This window comes from Trachypithecus francoisi, unplaced genomic scaffold, assembly GCF_009764315.1.
Source record: "Trachypithecus francoisi isolate TF-2019V2 unplaced genomic scaffold, Tfra_2.0 Lachesis_group12, whole genome shotgun sequence".
Taxonomy (NCBI): Eukaryota; Metazoa; Chordata; class Mammalia; order Primates; family Cercopithecidae; genus Trachypithecus; species Trachypithecus francoisi.
This window is the reverse complement of record NW_022681457.1, coordinates 96,800,765-96,822,227: the sequence shown is the minus strand read 5'-3', so window position 1 is coordinate 96,822,227 and position 21,463 is coordinate 96,800,765. Positions and strand designations below refer to the sequence as shown.

Below are 21,463 nucleotides of genomic sequence, written 5' to 3'. Positions count from 1 at the left end.
TCCTCACCTTAAGATCATACAGATACTCTTCTATATTTTCTTCTAAAAATTAAAAAACTTACCTTTCATGGTAAGTTTTTAATCTACCTGTAATTTATTTTTGCATATAACGTAAAGAAGGAAAACAATTCTGCCTTACTTTTCTATATAGATAATCCAATTATCATAGCATCACTGATTGAAGGTAAGTTCCATGAGAACAGAGGATTTTTGTCACTGCTGTATTCCTACTGCCTTCGCATTGCCTAGCACACAATAGACACCATTATTATTTTTCCTCATCTAGTGGATTGTTTCCATTTGCATATAAAATAGATATAATTTCTCTTATGAATCTTATAAATCCTCTGAAGTCCATATACCTCTAGAGCCACTACTTTATTTTTTTGTTCTTCTCCAAACAAATCTCCTCTAAAGAGTTGTATAGTTCCCTTCTCCAACTCTCCTTCTATTCTCTCGCATTTAGTAATAAGTTAGTAAAAATATTAGAACAGGTCGAATAAAAATATTGTTATGCCAGTTCTATAAAATTTCAATTCTCTTAAACTACTTCCAATTAGGGTTTAATCCCGGTCACTCCCCTAATCAAACTGCATGTCAAAGCTATTAATGACTTTCATGTAGCTAAAAACAATCTTCAATCCAATTCTCAAGTCTTTTTTTTTTTTTTTTTTTTTTTGAGACAGGGTCTCACTCTGCTGCCCAGGCTGGAGTACAGTGGCGTAATCACGGCTCACTACAGCTTTGACCACCTGGGCTCAAGCAATTGTCCTACCTCAGCCTCCCAAGTAGCTGGGACTACAGACACGCTCCATCACTCCCAGCTAATTAAAAAACAAACAAACAAACAAAACAATAACTATGTAGCCCAGGCTGGTCTTGAACCCCTGGGCTCAAGCAATCCTTCTGCCTCAGCCTCTCAAAGTGCTGGGATTACAGGCGTGAACCACTGTACCTGGCCCTTGGGTCTCATGTGACCCATCAACAACATTAGAATGAGTTGATCACTCTTCCTTCATTCTTTCAAGACACGATTCTTCTCGTTTTCCTCCTGCCTGCCCAGGCGGGAGTGCAGTAGCGTGATCTTGGATCACTGCAACCTCCGCCTCCCAGGCTCAAGCAATTCTCCTGCCTCAGCCTCCCCAGTAGGTGGGATTACAGGCTCACGCCACCATGCCTGGCTAATTTTGTATTTTTGGTAGAGACAGCGTTTCACCATTGTGGCCAGGATGCTCTTGAACTCCTGACCTCAAGTGATCCACCTGCCTCAGCCTCCCAAAGTGCTGGCATTACAGGTATGAACCACTGCACCTGGCGTCTCTTAACAATTATTATTATTATTATTATTCTGAGATGGAGTCTCACTTGATCACCCAGGCTGGAGTGCAGTGGTGCGATCTTGGCTCACTGCAACCTCCGCCTCCCAGGTTCAAGGGATTCTCCTGCCTCAGCCTCCTGAGTAGCTAGGACTACAGGCATGTGCCACCACACCCGGCTAATTTTTTGTATTTTTAGTAGAGATGGGGTTTCACTGTGTTAGCCAGGATGGTCTCGATCTCCTGACCTCGTGATTCACCTGCCTCAGCCTCCCAAAGTGCTGGGATTACAGGTGTGAGCCACTGCACCTGGCCTCTTAACAATTTTTAAGTGTAAAGTTCCGTCATGTTAACTATTGTATAACAGATGTCTGGAATGTTTTCATTTTGCATGACTGCAACTCTACATCTGTTGAACAACTCCCATTTCCCTTCCCCTCCAGCCTCTGGCAGTTATCATTCTACTTTCAGTTCTATGCATGTGATTACTTTACAAGTCTCATATAAATGTAATCATATAGTATTTGTCTGTGATTGTCTTATTTCACTTTCATTTAGCATGTCTTCAAGGTTCATCCATGATGGTGCCTGTGACAGAATTTCCTTCCTTTTTAAGGTCAAATAATAATTCACTGTATGTGTATACCACAGTTTGTTTATTCATTCATCCACATTTGACATTTGATGTGCTTCTAAGCTCTGAACTATTGTGAATAATGCTGTTATAAACATGAGTGTGCAGATATCTCTTTGAGACCCTGCTTTTGGATATTTGGATATATTTCAAGAATCTGAGACCCAATTCTTTTAGATATTTACCCAGAAGATTACCCTGGCTGACCTCAAACTCCTGGGCTCAAGTGATCCTCATGCCTCAGCCTCCCAAATACCTGGGACCACAGGTATGCACCACTGTGTCTATCAACAGTTGCATCATTTTACAATCTTACCAACAGTGCACAAAGGTTCCGATTTCTCCACATCCTTGTCAATACCTTTTATTTATTTATTTAGAGACGAAGTCTCGCTCTGTCACCCAGGCTGGAGTGCAGTGGCACAATCTCGGCTTACTGCAAGCTCCGCCTCCCGAGTAGCTGGGACTACAGGCGCCTGACACCACCCCAGCTAATTTTTTGGTCAACACCTGTTATTTTATTTAAGACATAGGATCTCATTCTGTCAGCCAGGTTATAGCACAGTGGCAAGATCACATAGCTCACTGCAGCACTGAACTTCTGGCTCAAGTGACCCCCCCCACCTTAACCTTCCAAGTAGTTAGGACTACAGCTGCGTGTCACCACGCCCAGCTAATTAAAAAAACCTTTTTTTGTAGAGACGGAGGTCTGCCATGTGGCTGAGGCTGGTGTTGAACTCCTGGCCTCAAGTGATCCTCCCGCCTCAGCCTCCCAAAGTGGTGGTAATACAGGTATGATTCATCTTGCCTGGCCACCATTTTTAGGTATACAGTTTAGAGCTTGCTTTTTAATCTAGTGCTTTTTCTATTATACTAGATATTCTCTGTGAAAAAGAGAAATTTGAAATGAGTCAAAAATAGATTTCTAAGCTAGATATTACGTTCTTTCAAATATTATCAAACAGCCTGCTTATGTGACTTACTAGCTGTGAGAACTTGAGCAAGCTATATAACTACTAAGCCTCAATTGCATTACCAAAAATATTAGAAGACTGTTGTGAGGATTATAGGTATTACATATAAAGTGTCTAACAGAGGGGCTAGAAAATAATAGGTGCATCATGAGTAGAAAGTTTTATTGCAAGGCCAGTAACAAGAAACAGCATAGAAACCATACCAATTTTGGTAGCACTATAGATGTTCTCAATAGGAAATATTTCTCCTAGTCCATATAGGAGAACCTTGGCCAGGGCTGGAACCAGCTGGGTAGTAGTAATCAGAACATTCACACAATTCTTTCTAGAAGGGAGTAAAAGGGAAAAGAAAAGGTGAAACTAAACCAACCTGGGAGCAAGAATTCATACGTGCCAACTCTTTACAATGTAATTATTAAAAATTAACCTTAAAGGACCTGGTATGACACTGTTCAGGGCCAATGTTCAGCTACTACTCATTATTTCATGTTCATTTACTTTCTATACTAAAGGGCAGAGGTTCTACTCATTTTTGTCTCTTAGTGGACGCAGAGCAGCAACTTAGTTAATTCTTGCCTTATTTCCCCTCTAACCATTCTAGTCACAAATACTTGTTGATAAATACCACCAGCCCATGTCACTGATACCATATTTTAGAAAACAAGAAAAAGTTCTGAGCTGTACTCTTTCATCTTAATGCAAGTCAGTCCATGAGATATGATTTGTGTTTGCTTTGTTCTTTATACAATAGCAACACAGACTGCAGAATACACATTAATTTTACATGTCCTTTACCATCACCAGATATCCACTCCTTGGTGTCAGTTTTACTGTTTACTACATTGTGGATCTGGAATTCCTGCTTTGAGGGAGGGAGCAATAGGGTATTGGTGCAGACACAGACTGGTGCATTTATTTCCCAATCTAAGCTTCATGTTGAAATCTCCTTAATCTGCTTAATGTACCCTTTTTCTTTTGAATCTTGCCTTCTTGAGTGGGTCTGGATACACTTCTTGGAGCTTCCTGTACCTAGGATATTTGTAATACATCTCCTCCATGTATTCTTTGACGTCACCAGGCCCAACTTCCAGACTAGAGATTATGGGTTACTGAGTTTTAATTTCTTGAGCAAAAAGTAAGGAGAAAGAAAAAGGATTTCATATATAAATATTCTCTTAAAACTAGAAGGTGTGCCATTAACATAAAATGACCTTGCTTCCCACCTAACACAAATACTTCCCTACATCATTTAAACTCCTCTTTACCCTTATCCCAAACCCTGTTTTAGAGAATGGCTCATCCTGAACTAGAGTAGAAGAATATGTCTCTAAGAAGATGAGACCTAAAAGAACCATTTCCATACCTGGACTGGATTAGAAGTAAGGACTTTAATGCAGTTCCTAACCAGGAATCTGTTAAAACTTCAATTTCTGCTCTTAATCTCTGCAGTGCTTCCTTCCTCTGGGGACTGAGAAGGCCTTTAGGAATAAAAGCAAACACATTTATCATTTGACAACATACATTTGCTGACACTGAGAAAGCAACTTCTAAATTCAATTTAAAAAGTGTGAGTCACTGAAATACTCTACTGAGTTTATATATATACATATATATATATATATATATTTTTTTTTCCCATGAACACATGTGCTTTATTGAATTCCATTGCAGACAGGTGAATATAAACTGCTGTATATAGGGGTGGGGTCAAGAGGGCAGGACCAACAGCCCCAGGATGCAGGGTCATCAGTGGAGTACATGGGCTCTACTACTGGCCTTGGAGATCCTTTATCTTCTGAGAAATTGCTTGGAAGATTATCACTGAGCTAGTGGTGAAAAGCATGAGTGCAATGAGCACAGGGATGTTGAGGAACAGGGTACAGATGTTCAAGCGCTTGGTGGTGGAGGCACAGGCCTGGGCCCTAGTCACGTCATCCACCATCTTCCTGTCCCTAGACTTCATGCAGTACACTAATGCTATGAAGCCCATGAAGCACTAGCTCATGAAGAGCATTTTGAACAGGGTTCTGGCATGGAGATCTCACTGTGGATGTGGATCACAGAGGACATCGAGGGAGCAGAGCTATGCGGTGCCCCCAGCATGGCAACCTTGTGTTTCTCCTTGAACATCTCCTAATTTGGCGGGAGGCCAGTGTTGGCGTGAGTGAACAAGGATTTGGAAGTGTGGTTCTTGGTGTCAAGACAAGACCAGTGCCTTTTTTTTTTTGAGATGGAGTCTTGTTCTCTTGCCCCGGCTGGAGTGCAGTGGTGCAATCTCAGCTTACTGCAACCTCTGCCTCCCGGGTTCAAGCAATTCTCTGCCTCAGCCTCCCGAGTAGCTGGGATTATAGGCAGCTGCCACCATGCCGAGCTAATTTTTGTATTTTTAGTAGAAACAGGGTTTCAGCATCTTGGCCAGGCTGGTCTTAAACTCCTGACCTCATGATCTACCTGCCTTGGCCTCCCAAACTGCTGGGATTACAGGTGTGAGCCACTGTGCCTGGCATTCTTTTTTTTTTTTTTTTTTAATTTCTCTTCTTGGAGAAACCTTAGAGTAGTGCTACTCAGAATGCCATTTTTACTTTCTTTATCAGAGTGTTTTGGGGATGTTCAGGCAAAAATAAATTTTTAAAAAAGTGTTGTTACAGGGACACAATAACAACAATAAAATCAGCTGACAGAAATAAGAAGATTCTGGTGCAAGCTCCTTATTTCATCACCAACCAATACCATATCTTTGGCAGACTGGTGGACCACACTTTGAATTGCACTGCTTAGAATATGACATCAAGGACCAAAGTGTGAAAAATTAGTGTTACAGCTAGAAGAGTCCTCAGCATTTCTAATCTCTCTGTAAAGAAACCAACCCAATGAAAAAAAGGGCCCTAAGATTACACAGTAAGTTCGTAGCTTTTGGTCTTTAAGAAATCTTTCCATTACTCCACACAACTTCTATGGTGACTACATGTCCGCTTGCTTCAGAACATGTTGACATGAAATTCCAGGTTGAATAACTAATTCTCTGTACTGTACTTCTGAAACAACTCCAACTGATAACACACTAAAACACTGTCCAAGATTAGATATCTAAGCACAAAAGAGAACTCATATGAATGGGAGCCTGCTCTCAGACACTTCAGTTAAAATATTCAAACAGTAAATCTGGATCTGAATTTTCTATAGTGAAGGTTAAAAAAAAAATCCTGTATTCTATTAGTAATACTCCATAAAAGCAGATGGCATTTTTGTGAGGAGGAGAACTGGAGTATAATTTGTTTTCAGACTGATGGTTCCACAATGCAAGTCTAGAATTAGACGACTGTCTTAACATTTTGGATAAAACGACAACAAAACCAGTACCTATATATGATATACTCAACTAATACATGATGTGACACTTTCATCAATTCATATTGGTATAAAACATACAGCTGGCCATTAATTTTAATCTGTTCTCCAAAGTAGGCTCAGAGGATTCTCACACAGGGTTACATCACTTTGTTCAGGAAACCAGGTCCAGGCATTGGGCAGGAAAAAATAAGAGACTCAGGCTGAATATGAAAACTAACAAAAGAAAGGCTAGTGTTTGCGAGAAAGAAAGTGCAAAAAGACTTGGAGTTGCCAAAATAAGAAATACTGGCTTTGAATCATGAGAAGAAATAAGCAATAAAAAGGGGAATCTGAAAAAAGTAATTAGATTCCTAAAGTCTGGAAGCCCATGACTTTTATCTGGTATTAGAGAGTTGTTAACTGAAATGAACCAAATTGATCTTTAAAGTCTTGGCCCTACTTTCTGCACCATATTGTAAGGCAGCATATTATAGTACAAGGGCTCTTGACCTTGAGTAAAATACCTCTAGTCCAGCAGTCCTCAACCTTTTCAGCACCAGGGACCAGTTTCGTAGAGGACAATTTTTCCATGGGGGCAGGGGGTTTCAAGATGAAATTGTTCCATCTCAGATCATCAGGCATTAGATTTTCATAACAAACATGCAACTAGATCCCTTGCATGTGCAGTTCACAATTAAGATTTGTACTTCTATGAGAATCTAATGCCGCCACTGATCTGACAGTAGGCCGAGCTCAGGCAGTAATACTCACTTGCCGGCCCACTTACCTCCTGCTATGTGGCTGTGTGGCCTGGTTACCAACAGGTCGCTGACCAGTACCAGTCTGAGGCCTGGGAACTGGGGAACTCTGCTCTAGGCAGTCTATGTAATCTCTGAATCTTCGAGCAACATTTTATATGTATGTGTATCTTTGAGGGTGATGGTTTACAGTTTTAAATATTTTCTCAAAAGGGTACCTCACTAAAAAAGGAGCTGCATGAAAGTACACTGGACCAGAAAGTTAGGGAATGTGAATTTCAAACATGGAATGGTTACAAATCTGCAATGTGACCATGAATAAGCTGCCCCCACTACCCCTATGATGGACATCACTTTTCTCAACTGCAAAGTGAGGAATTTAGATTAGACTTCTGTCTCTTTTAATTCAAACAATCTATGATTAATTAATTCTAAATAATAGAATTTTAGGCATAGTGGCATCTGGCATTTGAAATATTTCTGGTCAGAAAGAATTTCCAAGATCCTTCAAATCACAACACATTGATATTGCCAACCTACAATCCTGGACCTAGATTTCCATCAGCGAAAAGTTACTAGCTAGTTCTATTTGACTTGTCCTGATAGTTACATAAACCAGCCAAAAAAAAAAAAAAAAAGGTGGCACCCTACTAACTAGCATTGACAGTAGTTGTGATACATGTCATCAAACATAATCTACAGAACACGTTTCCTTTAAAAAGGCATTTGTCCAAAGAGAACAAGAGAACTTTCCAAAATTATGCTTAGAGAAGCCCGTTAGAAATATAGAGCTTCCTCCCAAAAGGTTTCAACCAAACCTCAATTTTTTTAAATACAGAGTTTAACATGTTACTGTGGTATAATTTATAAGCAGTTGTCATGAGGAATCTAAGGAATCCCTGGAAAGGTAAGGAGGAAACCAGGAAGAAACAGAGAATCAGACTGGTTAGATGCCACACTTACCACCCACGTTGCTTTTATGCTTATCATAGATTTCTCTCACTTTCCGGTAGCGGAAAGCTAGTTTCCTCATCCAGTCCACACCTCCCTGAACACCCACAGAGGAACCATGGCTGCCACTACCTCCTGAGCCACTGAAACCATCTGTTGAGAAACTGTAGTTGCTGCAAGGAGAGAAGACAATAAAAATTAAAATTTATACAGCATAAAGTTTTTGTTTGAGTGCTATTTGGTTGGGTTCTTGGTATCTGATAAATAAGGCCAATGGCTTTAAGGATCTTCTTCCTGGTCTCTGTCAGAGTATATCTTTCATTAGTTCTCTATCTCACACTTATTACTTCTATCAAAGAAAGGATTGAAATGAGAGAGGGAAGGAAAGGTAGAAACAATTCAAGCACCAGCATTCCTTAGAGGTTGACTTGGGATAAGGCATCTTTTTCACTAATGACAGAAAATAACCACACAGTGAAAAAAGCAGAATATAAAATTTTGTGAGTACACATACACACACAGTGATGGCAACTATGTAAAAAGGAGAAACATGAAAAAATAATGAAAGCAAATAGTCTAAAATGCTAACAATGGTAAGATAATGGCAGATATTTTCTCAAGTGATCTGCTGGCTGGTTTATGTTTATAGGTCACTGTGGTAGCTTCAAAATATATCCACAAATTATCTGATATTCCTCTCTTCTAATTCTGCTCCCCTTGGGTATGGACTATACTTAGAATATAAATAGAATGTGATAAAAGTGATAGTGTTAGGCTTCAGAGAGTAGGTTTCTTCTGCTCTCTCGGAGCACTTGCTCTGGAAGAAGCCAGCTGTCACGTGAGAACATTCAAGCAGCCCCATGGAGAGGCATGTGTAATGAGGAACTAAAGCCTTCTGTCATCAGCCACATGTCAGAGATTGGAAGAACATTCTGCAGCTCCAGTTAAGCTTTCAGATGATTAGAGTTCGAGCCAACATCTTGATTTCAACGCCAGAAACTCTAATTGAGAACTACCTCTGGGGCTGAATGTGGTAGCTCATGCATGTAATCCCAGACTTTGGGAGGCCGAGGTGGGTGGATCACCTAAGGTCAGGAGTTCCAGACCAGCCTGGCCAACATGGTGAAACCCCGTCTCTACTAAAAATACAAAAATTAGCTGGGAGTGGTGGCGCATGCCCGTAGTCCCATCTTCTCGGGAGACTGAGGAAGGAGAATCGCTTGAGATTGGAAGGCAGAGGTTGCAGTGAGCCAAGATCGCACCACTGCACTCCAGCCTGGGGCAGGGAGGGAGAGGGAGAAGAACTATCCCTGGCCAGATGCAGTGGTTGGTGCCTGTAATTCCCAACTATTTGAGAGGCTGAAATGGGAGGATTGCTTGAGGCCAGGAGTTTGACACCAGCCTGGGCAACACAGCAAGATCTCATCTCTAAGAAAAATTGTTTTTAATTAGTCGGGTATGGTAGCATGTACCTGTTGTCCTAGCTACTTAGGAAGCTGAAGTGAGAGGACCACTTGAGCCCAGGAGGCTACTGTGAACTATGATCGCACCATGGCACCTTAGCCTGGGCAACAGAGCAGGCCCCGTTTCTTTGAAAAACGAAAAAAAAAAAAAAAGAACCACTTCTGTACACTTAAAAAATGATAAAGATGGTAAATTCTATATGTATATTTTACCTTGACAAAATAAAATTTGTAAAAATAAATTAATAATAGATTTTCTAGATTTAAAATCCTTTAAGTAGGCTGGGTATGGTGGCTCATGCCTGTAATCCCGGCACTTTGGGAGGCCAAGGAGGGGGCATCACTTGGGTCCAGGAGTTCGAGACCAGCCTAGGCAACACAGGGAGACCCTGTCTCTAAAAAAAAAAAAGGAAAAATCAGCTGGGTGTGGTGGCATGCACCTGTGGGCCCAGCTACTCAGAAGGCTGGGGTGGGAGAATCACTTGAGCCTGGGAGGTTGAGGCTACAGCAAGCTATGATCACAACACTGTACTCCAGAGCCTGGGTGCCAGAGCGAGACCCTATCTTAAAAGGAAAAAAAAAAAAAAAAGAAATTGAGTACAAGCCGGGTGTGGTGGCTCACACCTGTAGTCCCAGCACTTTGAGGGGCTGAGGTGGGTGGATTCCTTAAGCTCAGGAGTTTGAGACAAGTGTGGGCAACATGGCACTCGTCTCAAGAAAAATACAAAAAATTAGCCAGGAGTGGTGGTGTGTGCCTATCGTCCCAGCTATTTTGGGGGCTAAGGTTGGAGGATCGCTTGAGGGAGGCGGGGACAGTGGTTACAATGAGCCAAGATGGTGCCATTGCACTCTAGCCAAAAATAAAAAAAGAAATTGTGTAAAGAGTAATAAAATTAATAAATTAAAATAAAATAAAAAATTTTAAGTATTTTTTTAAAAAGAAAAAACGAGCTAGGTCACTTTTAAGTTCCTCACCTACAGAAGCTGTGAGAGGATAAATGTTTCATTGTTTGTTTGTTTTTCAAGATGGAGTCTCACTCTGTCGTCCAGGCTGGAGTGCAGTGGCATGATCTTGACTCACTGCAACCTCTGCCTCACGAGTTCAAGCAATTCTCCTGCGTCAGCCTCCCGAGTAGCTGGGACTACAGGCACATGCCACCACGCCCAGCTAATGTTTGTATTTTTAATAGAGACAGGGTTTCGCCATGTTAGCCAGGTTGGTCTCAAACTCCTGACCTCAAGTGATCAGCCCGCCTTGGCCTCCTGAAGTGCTGAGATTATAGGCGTGGGCCACTGCGTCTGGCCATTTAACTGTTTTAAGGTACTAAACTTTGGAGTAATTTGTTGCATACCAACAGATAATACAACCATACAAACTAGGAAGGATTAATATTTCATAAGTAAAGATCTAAAAATGACTGAACAACTTGGTTCAATCAAAAGTTAAAATAGATCCCAATATGCTAAGAGTGAGATTCTGTGCTTAAGAAAAGATAGCTGCTAAGATATGATAGGTAATTACTGGTTAGCCACACATATAAGAGAAGAAAAAAAAAACAAAAAACTAGGATTCAGAGCAGAATATAAACTCTTCAGACCAGACCTTTCCCTGAAAAGAACAGTAAAGTGTCATAAGAATTATGCCCTCCATGACCATGTGACAACACAACATGTACAACTGGATGCTGTACCTGAAAGTGAAACCTTCCAATATTCTCAGCTCTACCTGACTCAGTCCTTATTAAGGTGGTATGTCCAGTTCTGCTCCACATTTGAGAACTCATGGATGGAACACTGAATTTTGGGGTAGTTACTGGGAAGAACATTTTACTTATAAAAAGGGATAAACATTAAAACAAACTAATATGAAAAGATGTGACAGGTTTTTTTCTTATAAGTCTTTAAGTTAGATAAATTTTTGGATCCTTCTTAGCTAAGGCTACTGGGTCAGAAGAAAGAGGAATGAGAAGCCTGAGCAAGCATTTTGCCACTGAGATCTCCTTGGTTTAGCTTTCACTAGAATAAAATGTAGAAGACTGCCTTACAGAGATGAGGTCTCCCTATGTTGTCCAGGCTGGTCTTGAACTCTGGGACTCAAGTGATCCTCCCACCTTGCACTTCCAAGATGCTACAATTACTGCGTGAGCCACCGTGCCTGGCTTGCTACCCATTCTTTAAGGTTCTGCTCTAATGCAACTCTACTGAGCAGGCCTCTCCAATGTTGGCACCACCCACTCCCTATCCCCATCAGAATTCTTTCTTCTTGTGCTCCACAGCATTTTCTATTGTCACCTTCTCACACTCTACATCATGGTTAACTATGTTTGTTTCTATGTCTCCTAACAGGTTGTGAGCTCTTTCAGAGATATATTCTATTTATCTTTGTTTTCCTCCAAACCTAGACAGATCTTGCACATAACAAGTGTACTGGTGTTCAAGAATCATTATGTTTATCACCTCAAGTCTTGGCCATTGTCATCAGAAGCCACATCTTCCACATGTACCTGGTCACACTCCTGTTAAAAGACGAAACACACTACTTCAGTCCAGGGAGTAGGAGTGGTATAACCATCATGACATACCATAAAAAGACCATATACAGTGTCAGGATAATGAAATGCCTTATGGAATCGCTTATGTGTGGGTGATCACTCTCATACCCCTTGCTGTCCAATTCCTTTAAGAACTGATTCACATCCCACAGTCTTCATGAATTCTGTAACTATCCCATCCCTTATTTCTACTCCTATTTCAATATTTCATTTCTCCAATAGCTCATGGGAATAAGCACAAGCTCCCTTACACTTCAAATGTTCTTATGTCCTACACTAGACTGTAAGTCCTATTACAGTGCAGGTCTTTTGGGGCAGGAGCCACATGTCACATCTCCTTTGCATCTCTCTGATCTAGTCCAGTATCCTTATGTAAGTTGTGCCCAGTAAATTTTTATAGACAAAACAGATGCTGGTAGAGTGTGGTATCAAAACCGAGAATGACTGAAATTTCTAACTTCAAAGTCAGGAGTTAGAAGAGGTCATCTAAGTCAATCTCCTCATGTTTTAAAAGTGAGGTGAAATGATTTTCTCAAAGTCATACAATTAGTGAGTGGTAGAAAGAGACTAGAAATAACCTAGGTTTTCTGCTTCTTTTTTTCCCCCTGCTTCTAATCCAAGGTTCTTTCCACCAAGCCCATGCTACTACTGACATAAAATGCCGCCCACTGCCTAATTAATGGATGTACTCCTCTGATACCACCTAGGGTACCTGCATCAGAATCCTCTGGGGAAGTTTTTTAAAAATGCATATTCTTGGGTCCATCCCAGACCTACTTGAATCAGAATTTCTGAGAGTGAAGTCCTAGAATCTCCACTTTTAAGAAGCTCCCCAGGTGATTCTTATGCCCCCTAAAGTTGAGAAGCACTGACCTGGGGGGCAGGAACACATTCAGGTCAAATTCTTCACAGAACTTTCAGTCCCTGAGTGAGGACTATGTCTAGAAAATCATTACAAATACAATTGGCAATAATTATTGGCATGTAGTAGGTTTTCAATAAATGTTTGCTGAATAAAAACTATGATGTCCTAATTTATCAACATATGAAGTTGAGGGAAGATTTAAGCATTATGGAGTTTAGACAAAAGTACTGGAACTTAGGGCACTATTAATTTATTGAAGAATTGTCTGTTGAGTAGAACAGACATTTATTTTAAAAGAGATGGGATTCCTTTGTGTTGGCTGGGTGCAATGGCTCATGCCAGTAATCCCAGTACTTTGGGAGGCCAAGGTGGGAGGATCACTTGAGCTTAGGAGTTTGAGACCAGCCTCGGCAATAGAGTGAAACCCCATCTCTATTACTAAAAAATAAAATAAAATAAAATAAAAAAAGATTTAAAAAATGATTACTTTGCTTTTTTCTTTCTCTTTTTTATTTTTAAAAAGACAGAGTCTCTCTCTGCTGCCCAGGCTGGAGTGCAGTAGTGCAATCTTTGCTCACTGCAACCTGCACCTCCTGGGTTCAAGCAATTCTCCTGCCTCAGCTTCCTGAGTAGCTGGGATTACAGGAGTGCACCACCATGCCCGGCTAATTTTTGTATTTTTGGTAGAGATGGGGTTTTAGCATGGTGCCCAGGCTTGTCTTGAACTCCTGACCTCAAGTGATCTGCCTGCCTCGGCCTCCCAAAGTGCTGAGATTATAGGCGTGAGCCACAATGCCCAGCCTATAAAATCCTGTATTATTTTACTTGAAAATTTTCACTCTTTTAAAAACTAGGTAAATATGTAGTACACAGCTCAAAATTCAAAGGTCATGAAGTGAAAAGTGTGCTCCCTCCCACCTTTGTGTCCTGACAACTCATCCCTCTCCATAGATGGTAATCACTGTTGGTAGTGTCCTGTGTAGGATGATTGCTTAACTGAGGCCCAGAATGAGAACATAACTTTCCCTATGTGAGATTCACATTCTGGTCTTCTGACTCCCTGTCCTGTGCTCCTTCCACTACCCCATGTTCACCTCAAAGGTGAACTCAAATGTCAAAGCCAAAAAATTTCACCATGAAGCTCTTAGTGTTTCCTGGTTTTTCCGGCACACAACTATAAAATTATTCTGAATATCAAGGTTAACCTATATATGAACAACAAACATGTATAAAATATGATGGGTTAGAGTAACCATTTATAGATTTGACAAATCAGGAGACTATCCTTTAAGAATGTAAAATGGAAGAAAAGTCAAAATATAATTGAGAGTACAAATAATCAAACTCACTTTATATATATTATTTAATATAGATTATTATTAAGTTAGAATATTGGTTTATATGTCAGTGTTTTGCCTGATGGGTTGGCCTTTCCCCTAGTACTAGATCACCTTCAAATAAATTAACAAAAATCAAATTTTTGAGCTATTAAAATTGAAGGTCAGAATCAAAACTGTGGTGACTCAACCACAAGTACTATTTCTCTATGTATGTATGCCTTAGTGGCCAGCTGGCCTCTCCTTATCCACCCTATCTAACCACATATTTTCTAAATATAATAAGTAAAAGTTCTAAATAGTTATTGAATAAAATGTCTCACTGAAGCACAGAAACAATTTAAAATGCTTACCTCTAAGTCATTGAAAAATAGATGAGTATCAGCCACTTCAAAAATCATTTCTTCCATTGTTAAACCTGAGCCAATCACTACTGTTGGGTCCTAGAAGACAATAAGAAAAAATCAGCTTGACTTGGTAGTCACAGTCCTCGTTTTAATCTTCAAATTTCAAAATTATTTTAGGTCAAGGTCAAAACACATGAGTTCCCAACTGTGCTTCAAACTATCATTGATGCAATTTCATTCACAGTTATGAGAATCCACAATTGTAAAATAGAGAAGGTATGGACAGTTAAAAATTTCAGGACCTTAGTTTCTAGAAATTAGTAGTTTCATAGAGATAAATGAGGACAGAAAATACATTTTTTTTTTTTGAGATGGAGTCTCGCTCTGTCGCCCAGGCTGGAGTGCAGTGGCATGATCTGGGCTCACTGCAAGCTCTGCCTCCTGGGTTCACGCCATTCGCCTGCCTCAGCCTCCCGAGTAGCTGGGACTATAGGCGCCCGCCACCATGCTCGGCTAATTTTTGGTATTTTTAGTAGAGATGGTGTTTCACCGTGTTAGCCAGGATGGTCTCGATCTCTTGACCTTGTGATCCGCCCGCCTCGGCCTCCCAAAGTGCTGGGATTACAGGCGTGAGCCACTGTACCCAGCCAGAAAATATGTTTTTTTTTTTCCTGAGGTGGAGTCTCGCTCTGTCACCCAGCCTGGAGTGCAGTGGCCAGATCTCAGCTCACTGCAAGCTCCGCCTCCCGGGTTCACGCCAGTCTCCTGCCTCAGCCTCCCGAGTAGCTGGGACTACAGGCGCTCGCCACCTCGCCCAGCTAGTTTTTTGTATTTTTTTTAGTAGAGACGGGGTTTCACCGGGTTAGCCAGGATGGTCTTGATCTCCTGACCTCGTGATCCGCCTGTCTCGGCCTCCCAAAGTGCTGGGATTACAGGCTTGAGCCACCGCACCCGGCCCAGAAAATATGTTTCTAAAAAGACACACAATGCTGGCCATGCAAGGCAGCTAGCTCACACCTGTGATCTCAGCACTTTGGGAGGTTGAGGTGGGAAGACTGTTTAAGGCTAGGAGTTCTAGACTAGCTGGGGCAACAAAGCAAGACCCCCGTCTCCACAAAAAATAAAATTTGGCTGGGTACAGTGGCTCACGCCTATAATCCTAGCACTTTTGGAGTCCAAGGCAGGAGGACTGCTCGAGCCCAGGAGTTTGAGACTAGCCCTGGCAACATGGTGAAACCATGTCTCTATAAAAGTTAAAACAGAAACAGCTGGTCATGGTGGTACACACCTGTAGTCCCAGGTACTTGGAAGGCTGAGGTGGGAGAATCACTTGAACCCAAGAAGCAGAGGTTGCAGTAAGCTGAGATTGCACCACTGCACTCCAGCCTGGGTGACACAGTGAGACTCTGTCTCAAAATGTTTGTGTGTGTGTGTGTGTGCGCGTGTATTTATACACATATATATCACTGTATATATTTATATAAGATATATACATTATATACACACAGTGATATATAATTTATATAAATTACATCACTATATATATAAATACATTCACATATATGAATATACTTCTTACATTAATATATTATTTTAATATATATTTTATATAATGATATATATAATACAAGATATATATATATATTATATTTTCACATTCTGGTCTTCTGACTCCCAGTCCTGTGCTCTTCCCATTATATCTTCTTCACCTCAAAGGTGAACTTAAATGTCAAAGCCAAAAATTTCACCATGAAGCTTAGTGTTTGTTTATAATGTAAAAAAAAAGTTTTTCATGTAATGATATTATGTGTATATGTAAATACATAAAATTTTTTTTGGCCGGGCACAGTGGCTCACACCTGTAATCCCAGCACTTTGGGAGGCCAAGGCGGGTGGATCACGAGGTCAGGAGATGAAGACCATCCTGGCGAACATGGTGAAACCTCATCTCTACTAAAAATTCTAAAAATTAGCCGGGCGTGGTGGTGGGCACCTGTAGTCCCAGCTACTCGGGGGGCTGAGGCAGGAAAATAATGTGAACCTGGGAGGTGGAGCTTGCAATGAGCCGAGATTGCACCACGGCACTCCAGCCTGGGTGACAGAGCGAGACTCCTTTTTTTTTTTTTTGATATGGAGTCTCGCTCTGTCACCCAGGCTGGAGTGCCGTGGTGCAATCTCGGCTCACTGCAACCTCCGCCTCCCAGGTTCAAGTGATCCTCCTGCCTCTGCCTCCCTAGTAGCTGGGATTACACGCACGTGCCACCATGCCCAGCTAATTTTTGTATTTTCAGTAGAGACGAGGTTTCACCCTGTTGGCCAGGCTGGTCTCAAATTCCTGGCCTCAGGTGATCCACCCAACTTGGCCTCCCAAAGTGCCGGGATTACAGGCATGAGCTACCATGCCTGGCCAATATATAAAATTTTTATGCACATTTGGGATTACAGACAAGAGCCACCATGCCTGGTGTCTCTCTCTCTCTCTCTCTCTCTATGTGTGTGTGTGTATATATATATATATATATTTTTTTTTTTTTTTTTTTTTTTGAGACGGAGTCTCACTCTGTCACCCAGGCTGGAGGGCAGCAGTGCGATCTCAGCTCACTGCAACCTCTGCCTCCCGGGTTCATGCCATTCTCCTGCTTCAGCCTCCCTAGCAGCTGGGACTATAGGCACCCACCACTATACCCGGCTAATTTTGTATATTTTTAGTAGAGACGGGGTTTCACCGTGTTAGCCAGGACAGTCTCGATCTCCTGACCTCATGATCCATCTGCCTTGGCCTCCCAAAGTGCTGGGATTATAGGCGTGAGCCACTGCGCCTGGCCTGTATATTTTTATAATCAGTTTAGTTATATAGCTTATAAGCTTATGTCAGCATGCCAGACTAGACACTAAAAGCCTGCAGAAAATACTAACAGAGGCTGGGTATAGAAGCTCATGCCTATAATCACAGCACTTTGGGAGGCCGAGGCAGGAGAATTACTTGAGCCTCAGATTTCAAGATGAGACTGGGCAACATAGCGAGATCCCATCTCTACAAAAATAAAACAAAATTAGCCAGGTATGGTGGCATGTGCCTGTAGTCCCAGATACCTGGGGGACTGAGACAGGAGGATTGCTTTAGCCCAGGAAATCGAAGCTGCAGTGAGCTGTGTTTGTGCCACTGTACTCCAGTCTGCATGGCAGAGCGAGATACCATCTCAGGAGAAAAAAAAGAAAAAAAAAACCTCCTGGCTGGGCACAGTGGTTCACACCTGTAATCCTGGCACTTTGGAAGACCGAGGCAGGCAGATCACTTGAGGCTGGAGTTTGAGTCCAGCCTTGCCAACATGGTAAAACTCCGTCTCTACTAAAAGTACAAAAATTAGGGCTGGGTGTGGTGGCTCACGGCTGTAATCCCAGCACTTTGGGAGGTTAGGGTTGGCGGATCATGAGATCAGGAGATTGAGACCATCCTGGCTAACACAGTGAAACCCCATCTCTACTAAAAATACAAAAAAAAAAAAAAAAAAATTAGCTGGGCATGGTGGTGGGTACCTGTAGTCCCAGCTACTCGGGAGGCTGAGGCAGGAGAATGATGTGAACCCAGGACGCGGAGCTTGCAGTGAGCCGAGGTTGCGCCACTGCACTCCAGCCCAGGCGACAGAGTGAGACTCCGTCTCAAAAAACAAAACAAAACAAAGCAAACAAAAAAACCCCAAAAATTGGCCAGGCATGGCAGCAGGCGCCTGTAACCCAAGCTACTTGGGATGCTGAGGGAGGAGAATTATTTGAACCCAAGAGGCAGAGGTTGCAGTGAGCAGAAATCATGCCACTGCACTCCAGCCTGGGTGACAAGAGCAAGACTCTGTCTCAAAAACAAAAAACAAAAACAAAACAAACAAAAAAACACACCTCCTAACAAAAACATTAGTAACAATATGAAATAACTGGAAGTAATAGGACAGGCAAAGGAGGCAGATATTTTTATTTTTAGAGATGGGGTCTCATTAAGTTGCCCAAGCTGGATTCGAACTCCTAGGCTCAAGGAGTCTTCCCACCTCAGCCTCCTGAGTAGTTGAGACTACAGGTGCACGCCACTGCACCTGGCTGGGGGGCAGATATTTGTATAAAGTTTATTCATAGAAACTGAAAAACATAAGCTTGGAAGTAATTTAGTATAGAAATACACAGCCTAATAGTCTCAAAACAGCCCATCCTTCTGTTAAAACTCATATGTACACTGAAGATATAACAGGTTTTGTTTGGTATATTTAGTTTAAAAAGGGATGTAATCTATTTTAGAAAGATATTTTATCTATATATTTTACTTATATATATCTGGCATATATTTAGCTAAATAAAATGCTCAATTTGGGCTGTTAAAAGTGTGTTAAGGAATAAGACATCAGTCTCTGGAATTTATTAATATAATCTTGAGACTCTGCTCTGTTTTGAGCCTCATTTCTATCCTTTAATCTTTACAAAATGCCATTCTCCTACAACTTCAGCTTTCAGCACTGGTTCTAGTAGTTTCTAGCTTTGCCATCAATTCTGCCTAACCATGTAGCCTGCCTAATACAAGCTATTTGCAAACCATTTGTTGAAGTTTTACATGGAAAGTAAAAAGCCAGCCAACAGGGTAGCAGAGAAATAATTTCAGTTATGTGTCAGAAGAGGGACGGACTATATAGTCAGAAGAAGGACAGTTACAACAAAGAAGACTCAAATTACCTTTCCATATTTCTGGGCATAGGATCCAGTAAGAAGTGAGTGGAAGATGATGATGGTTTCATCCAAGTCCCATAGAAATACCCGCTGAGGAAAGAAAATATGAAAAAGAGTATATTTTCCAATTACAACAGAATGAAACTAGAAATCAATAACAGAAAGAAAACTGGGAAATTCACAAATATGTAGGAATTAAACAATACAATCCTAAACAACCAATGGGTCAAAGAAGAAATCATAAGTGAAATTAGAATATACCTTGAGGTGAATGAAAACAGAAATAAAACATTAAATTTGTGGAATACAGTGAAAGCAGTACTACGAGGAAAAATTATAGCTTATTTTATATATATGAATATATTATACATATATGTATTTTATATATACATTTAAAAAGACAAATGATCTCAAATCTATGGCCTAACTGCATATCTTGAGGAACGAGAAAAAGAGCAAAATAAACATAAAGCTAGCAGTAGGAAGGAAATAACAATGGTTAGAGCAGAGATAAATAAAAGACAGACTATAAAAACAACAGAGAAAAATCAATGAATCAAAAAGTTAGTTCTTTGAAAATGTAAAATTCACCACCTTTAGCTAAATTGACTAAGGGAAAAAAAAAGAGAAGATTCAAATGACTAAAATCAGAAATGAAAGTGGGGACATCACTACCAGTTTTACAGAAATAAGGATTACAAGAGAATACTATGAACAGTTGTATACCAAAAGATTGGGAAACTCAGGTGAAATGGTCAAATTCCTAGAAATACATAGCATGAAGTACCAAAACTGTCTCAAGAAGGAATACAAAATCTGGTAAGAGCTATAACTAGTAAGGAGACTGAATGCATAATTAAAAACATCCCAACAAAGAAAAGTCCAGGACAAGATGGTTTTAATGGTGAGTTCTTCCAAACATTTAAAGAATTAACACAAATCCTCCTTAAACTCTTACAAAAAATGGAAGAGGAGGGAATACTTCCTGACTAATGCAATGAGACTGGCATTATCCTGATACCAAAGTCAGACTAAAGCACTGTAAGAAAACTACAGACCAACATCTCTTGTGAAAATCAATATAAAAATACTCAACAGGCCAACCTTAGCACTGTGAGAGGCTGAAGCAGGCAGATCACTTGAGCCCAGGAGTTTGAGAACAGCCTGGGTAACATGGCAAAACACCATCTCTACAAAAAACACAAAAATTACCCAGTTCTGGTGGTGCATGCCAGTAGTCCCAGCTACTTGGGAGGCTGAGGCGAGAGGATCACTTGGGCATGGGAAGTCAAGGATGCAGTGTGCAGGGATCACACCATTGCATTCCAGTCTGGGCAACAAAGTGAGACTCTGTCTCAAAAAAAAAAAAAACCCAAAAAAACAAAAAAAAAACCCCAAAACCCACACATCTACAAAACTAAACAAAATAGAGGTAAACCAAATTTAGCAGCATATTAAAAGAATTAAACATCATGGCCGGGCATGGTGGCTCATGCCTATAATTCCAGCACTTTGTGAGGCTGAGGCAGGCAGATCACCTGAGGTCAGTAGTTTGAGACCAGCCAACATGGTGAAACCTTGTCTCTACTTAAAATACAAAAATTAGCCAGGTGTGGTGGTGCACACGTGTAGTCTCAGCTACTTGGGAGGCTTAGGCAGGGAGGCTGAGGTAGGAGAATCACTTGAACCCAGGAGGCAGAGGTTGCAGTGAGCTGAGACTGTGCCACTGCACTCCAGCGTGGGCAACAGAGTGAGGTTCTGTCTCAAAAAAAGAAAAAAGAATTAAACATCATAACCAAGTGAGATTAGTTCCCAGAACATAAGGATGTAAGGATAGTTCACTCAACATAAAAAAATTAATTAGGAGTGCAAAAGGCTTATTGGAAAAAAAATTACGTAAAGTAATGCATCACATTAATAGAACAAGGGGGAAAAAGCTACATGATAATCTCAACTGACGGAGAAAATGCATTTAACAACATTCAACACCCTTTCTATTCCTAGCTTGAGTGTTTTTTCAATAAACTAGGGATAGGAGTGAATGTTATCAATATGATAAAGGTCATATATAAAAAATCCATAACTGGCCAGGCACGGTGGCTCACTCCTGTAATCCCAGCATTTTGAGAGACCGAAGTGGGTGGATCACAAGGTCAGGAGATCAAGACCATCCTGGCTAACATGGTGAAACCCTATCTCTACTGAAAAACAAAAAATTAACCGGGTGTG

General features: G+C 41.0%; 1 protein-coding gene across 12 annotated transcripts in view; it reads right to left on the bottom strand.

Annotated features, from left to right (window-relative positions):
• Nucleotides 1-21,463, bottom strand: part of EYA3 (EYA transcriptional coactivator and phosphatase 3) — a 121,965-nt gene that overhangs the window by 13,830 nt on the left and 86,672 nt on the right. For all 12 annotated transcript variants that reach the window (XR_004441003.1, XM_033227534.1, XM_033227533.1 and 9 more), the window contains 6 exons: nt 19,241-19,324; nt 14,534-14,623; nt 11,884-11,942; nt 7,976-8,136; nt 4,288-4,402; nt 3,128-3,249 (listed from right to left, as the gene is read on the bottom strand). Coding sequence is in view for 11 of the 12 variants with exons in the window: in XM_033227534.1 (XP_033083425.1) it covers nt 3,128-3,249; nt 4,288-4,402; nt 7,976-8,136; nt 11,884-11,942; nt 14,534-14,623; nt 19,241-19,324 (631 nt within the window). In the remaining variant the exon portion in view is untranslated. The remainder of the gene's footprint in view (nt 1-3,127; nt 3,250-4,287; nt 4,403-7,975; nt 8,137-11,883; nt 11,943-14,533; nt 14,624-19,240; nt 19,325-21,463) is intronic.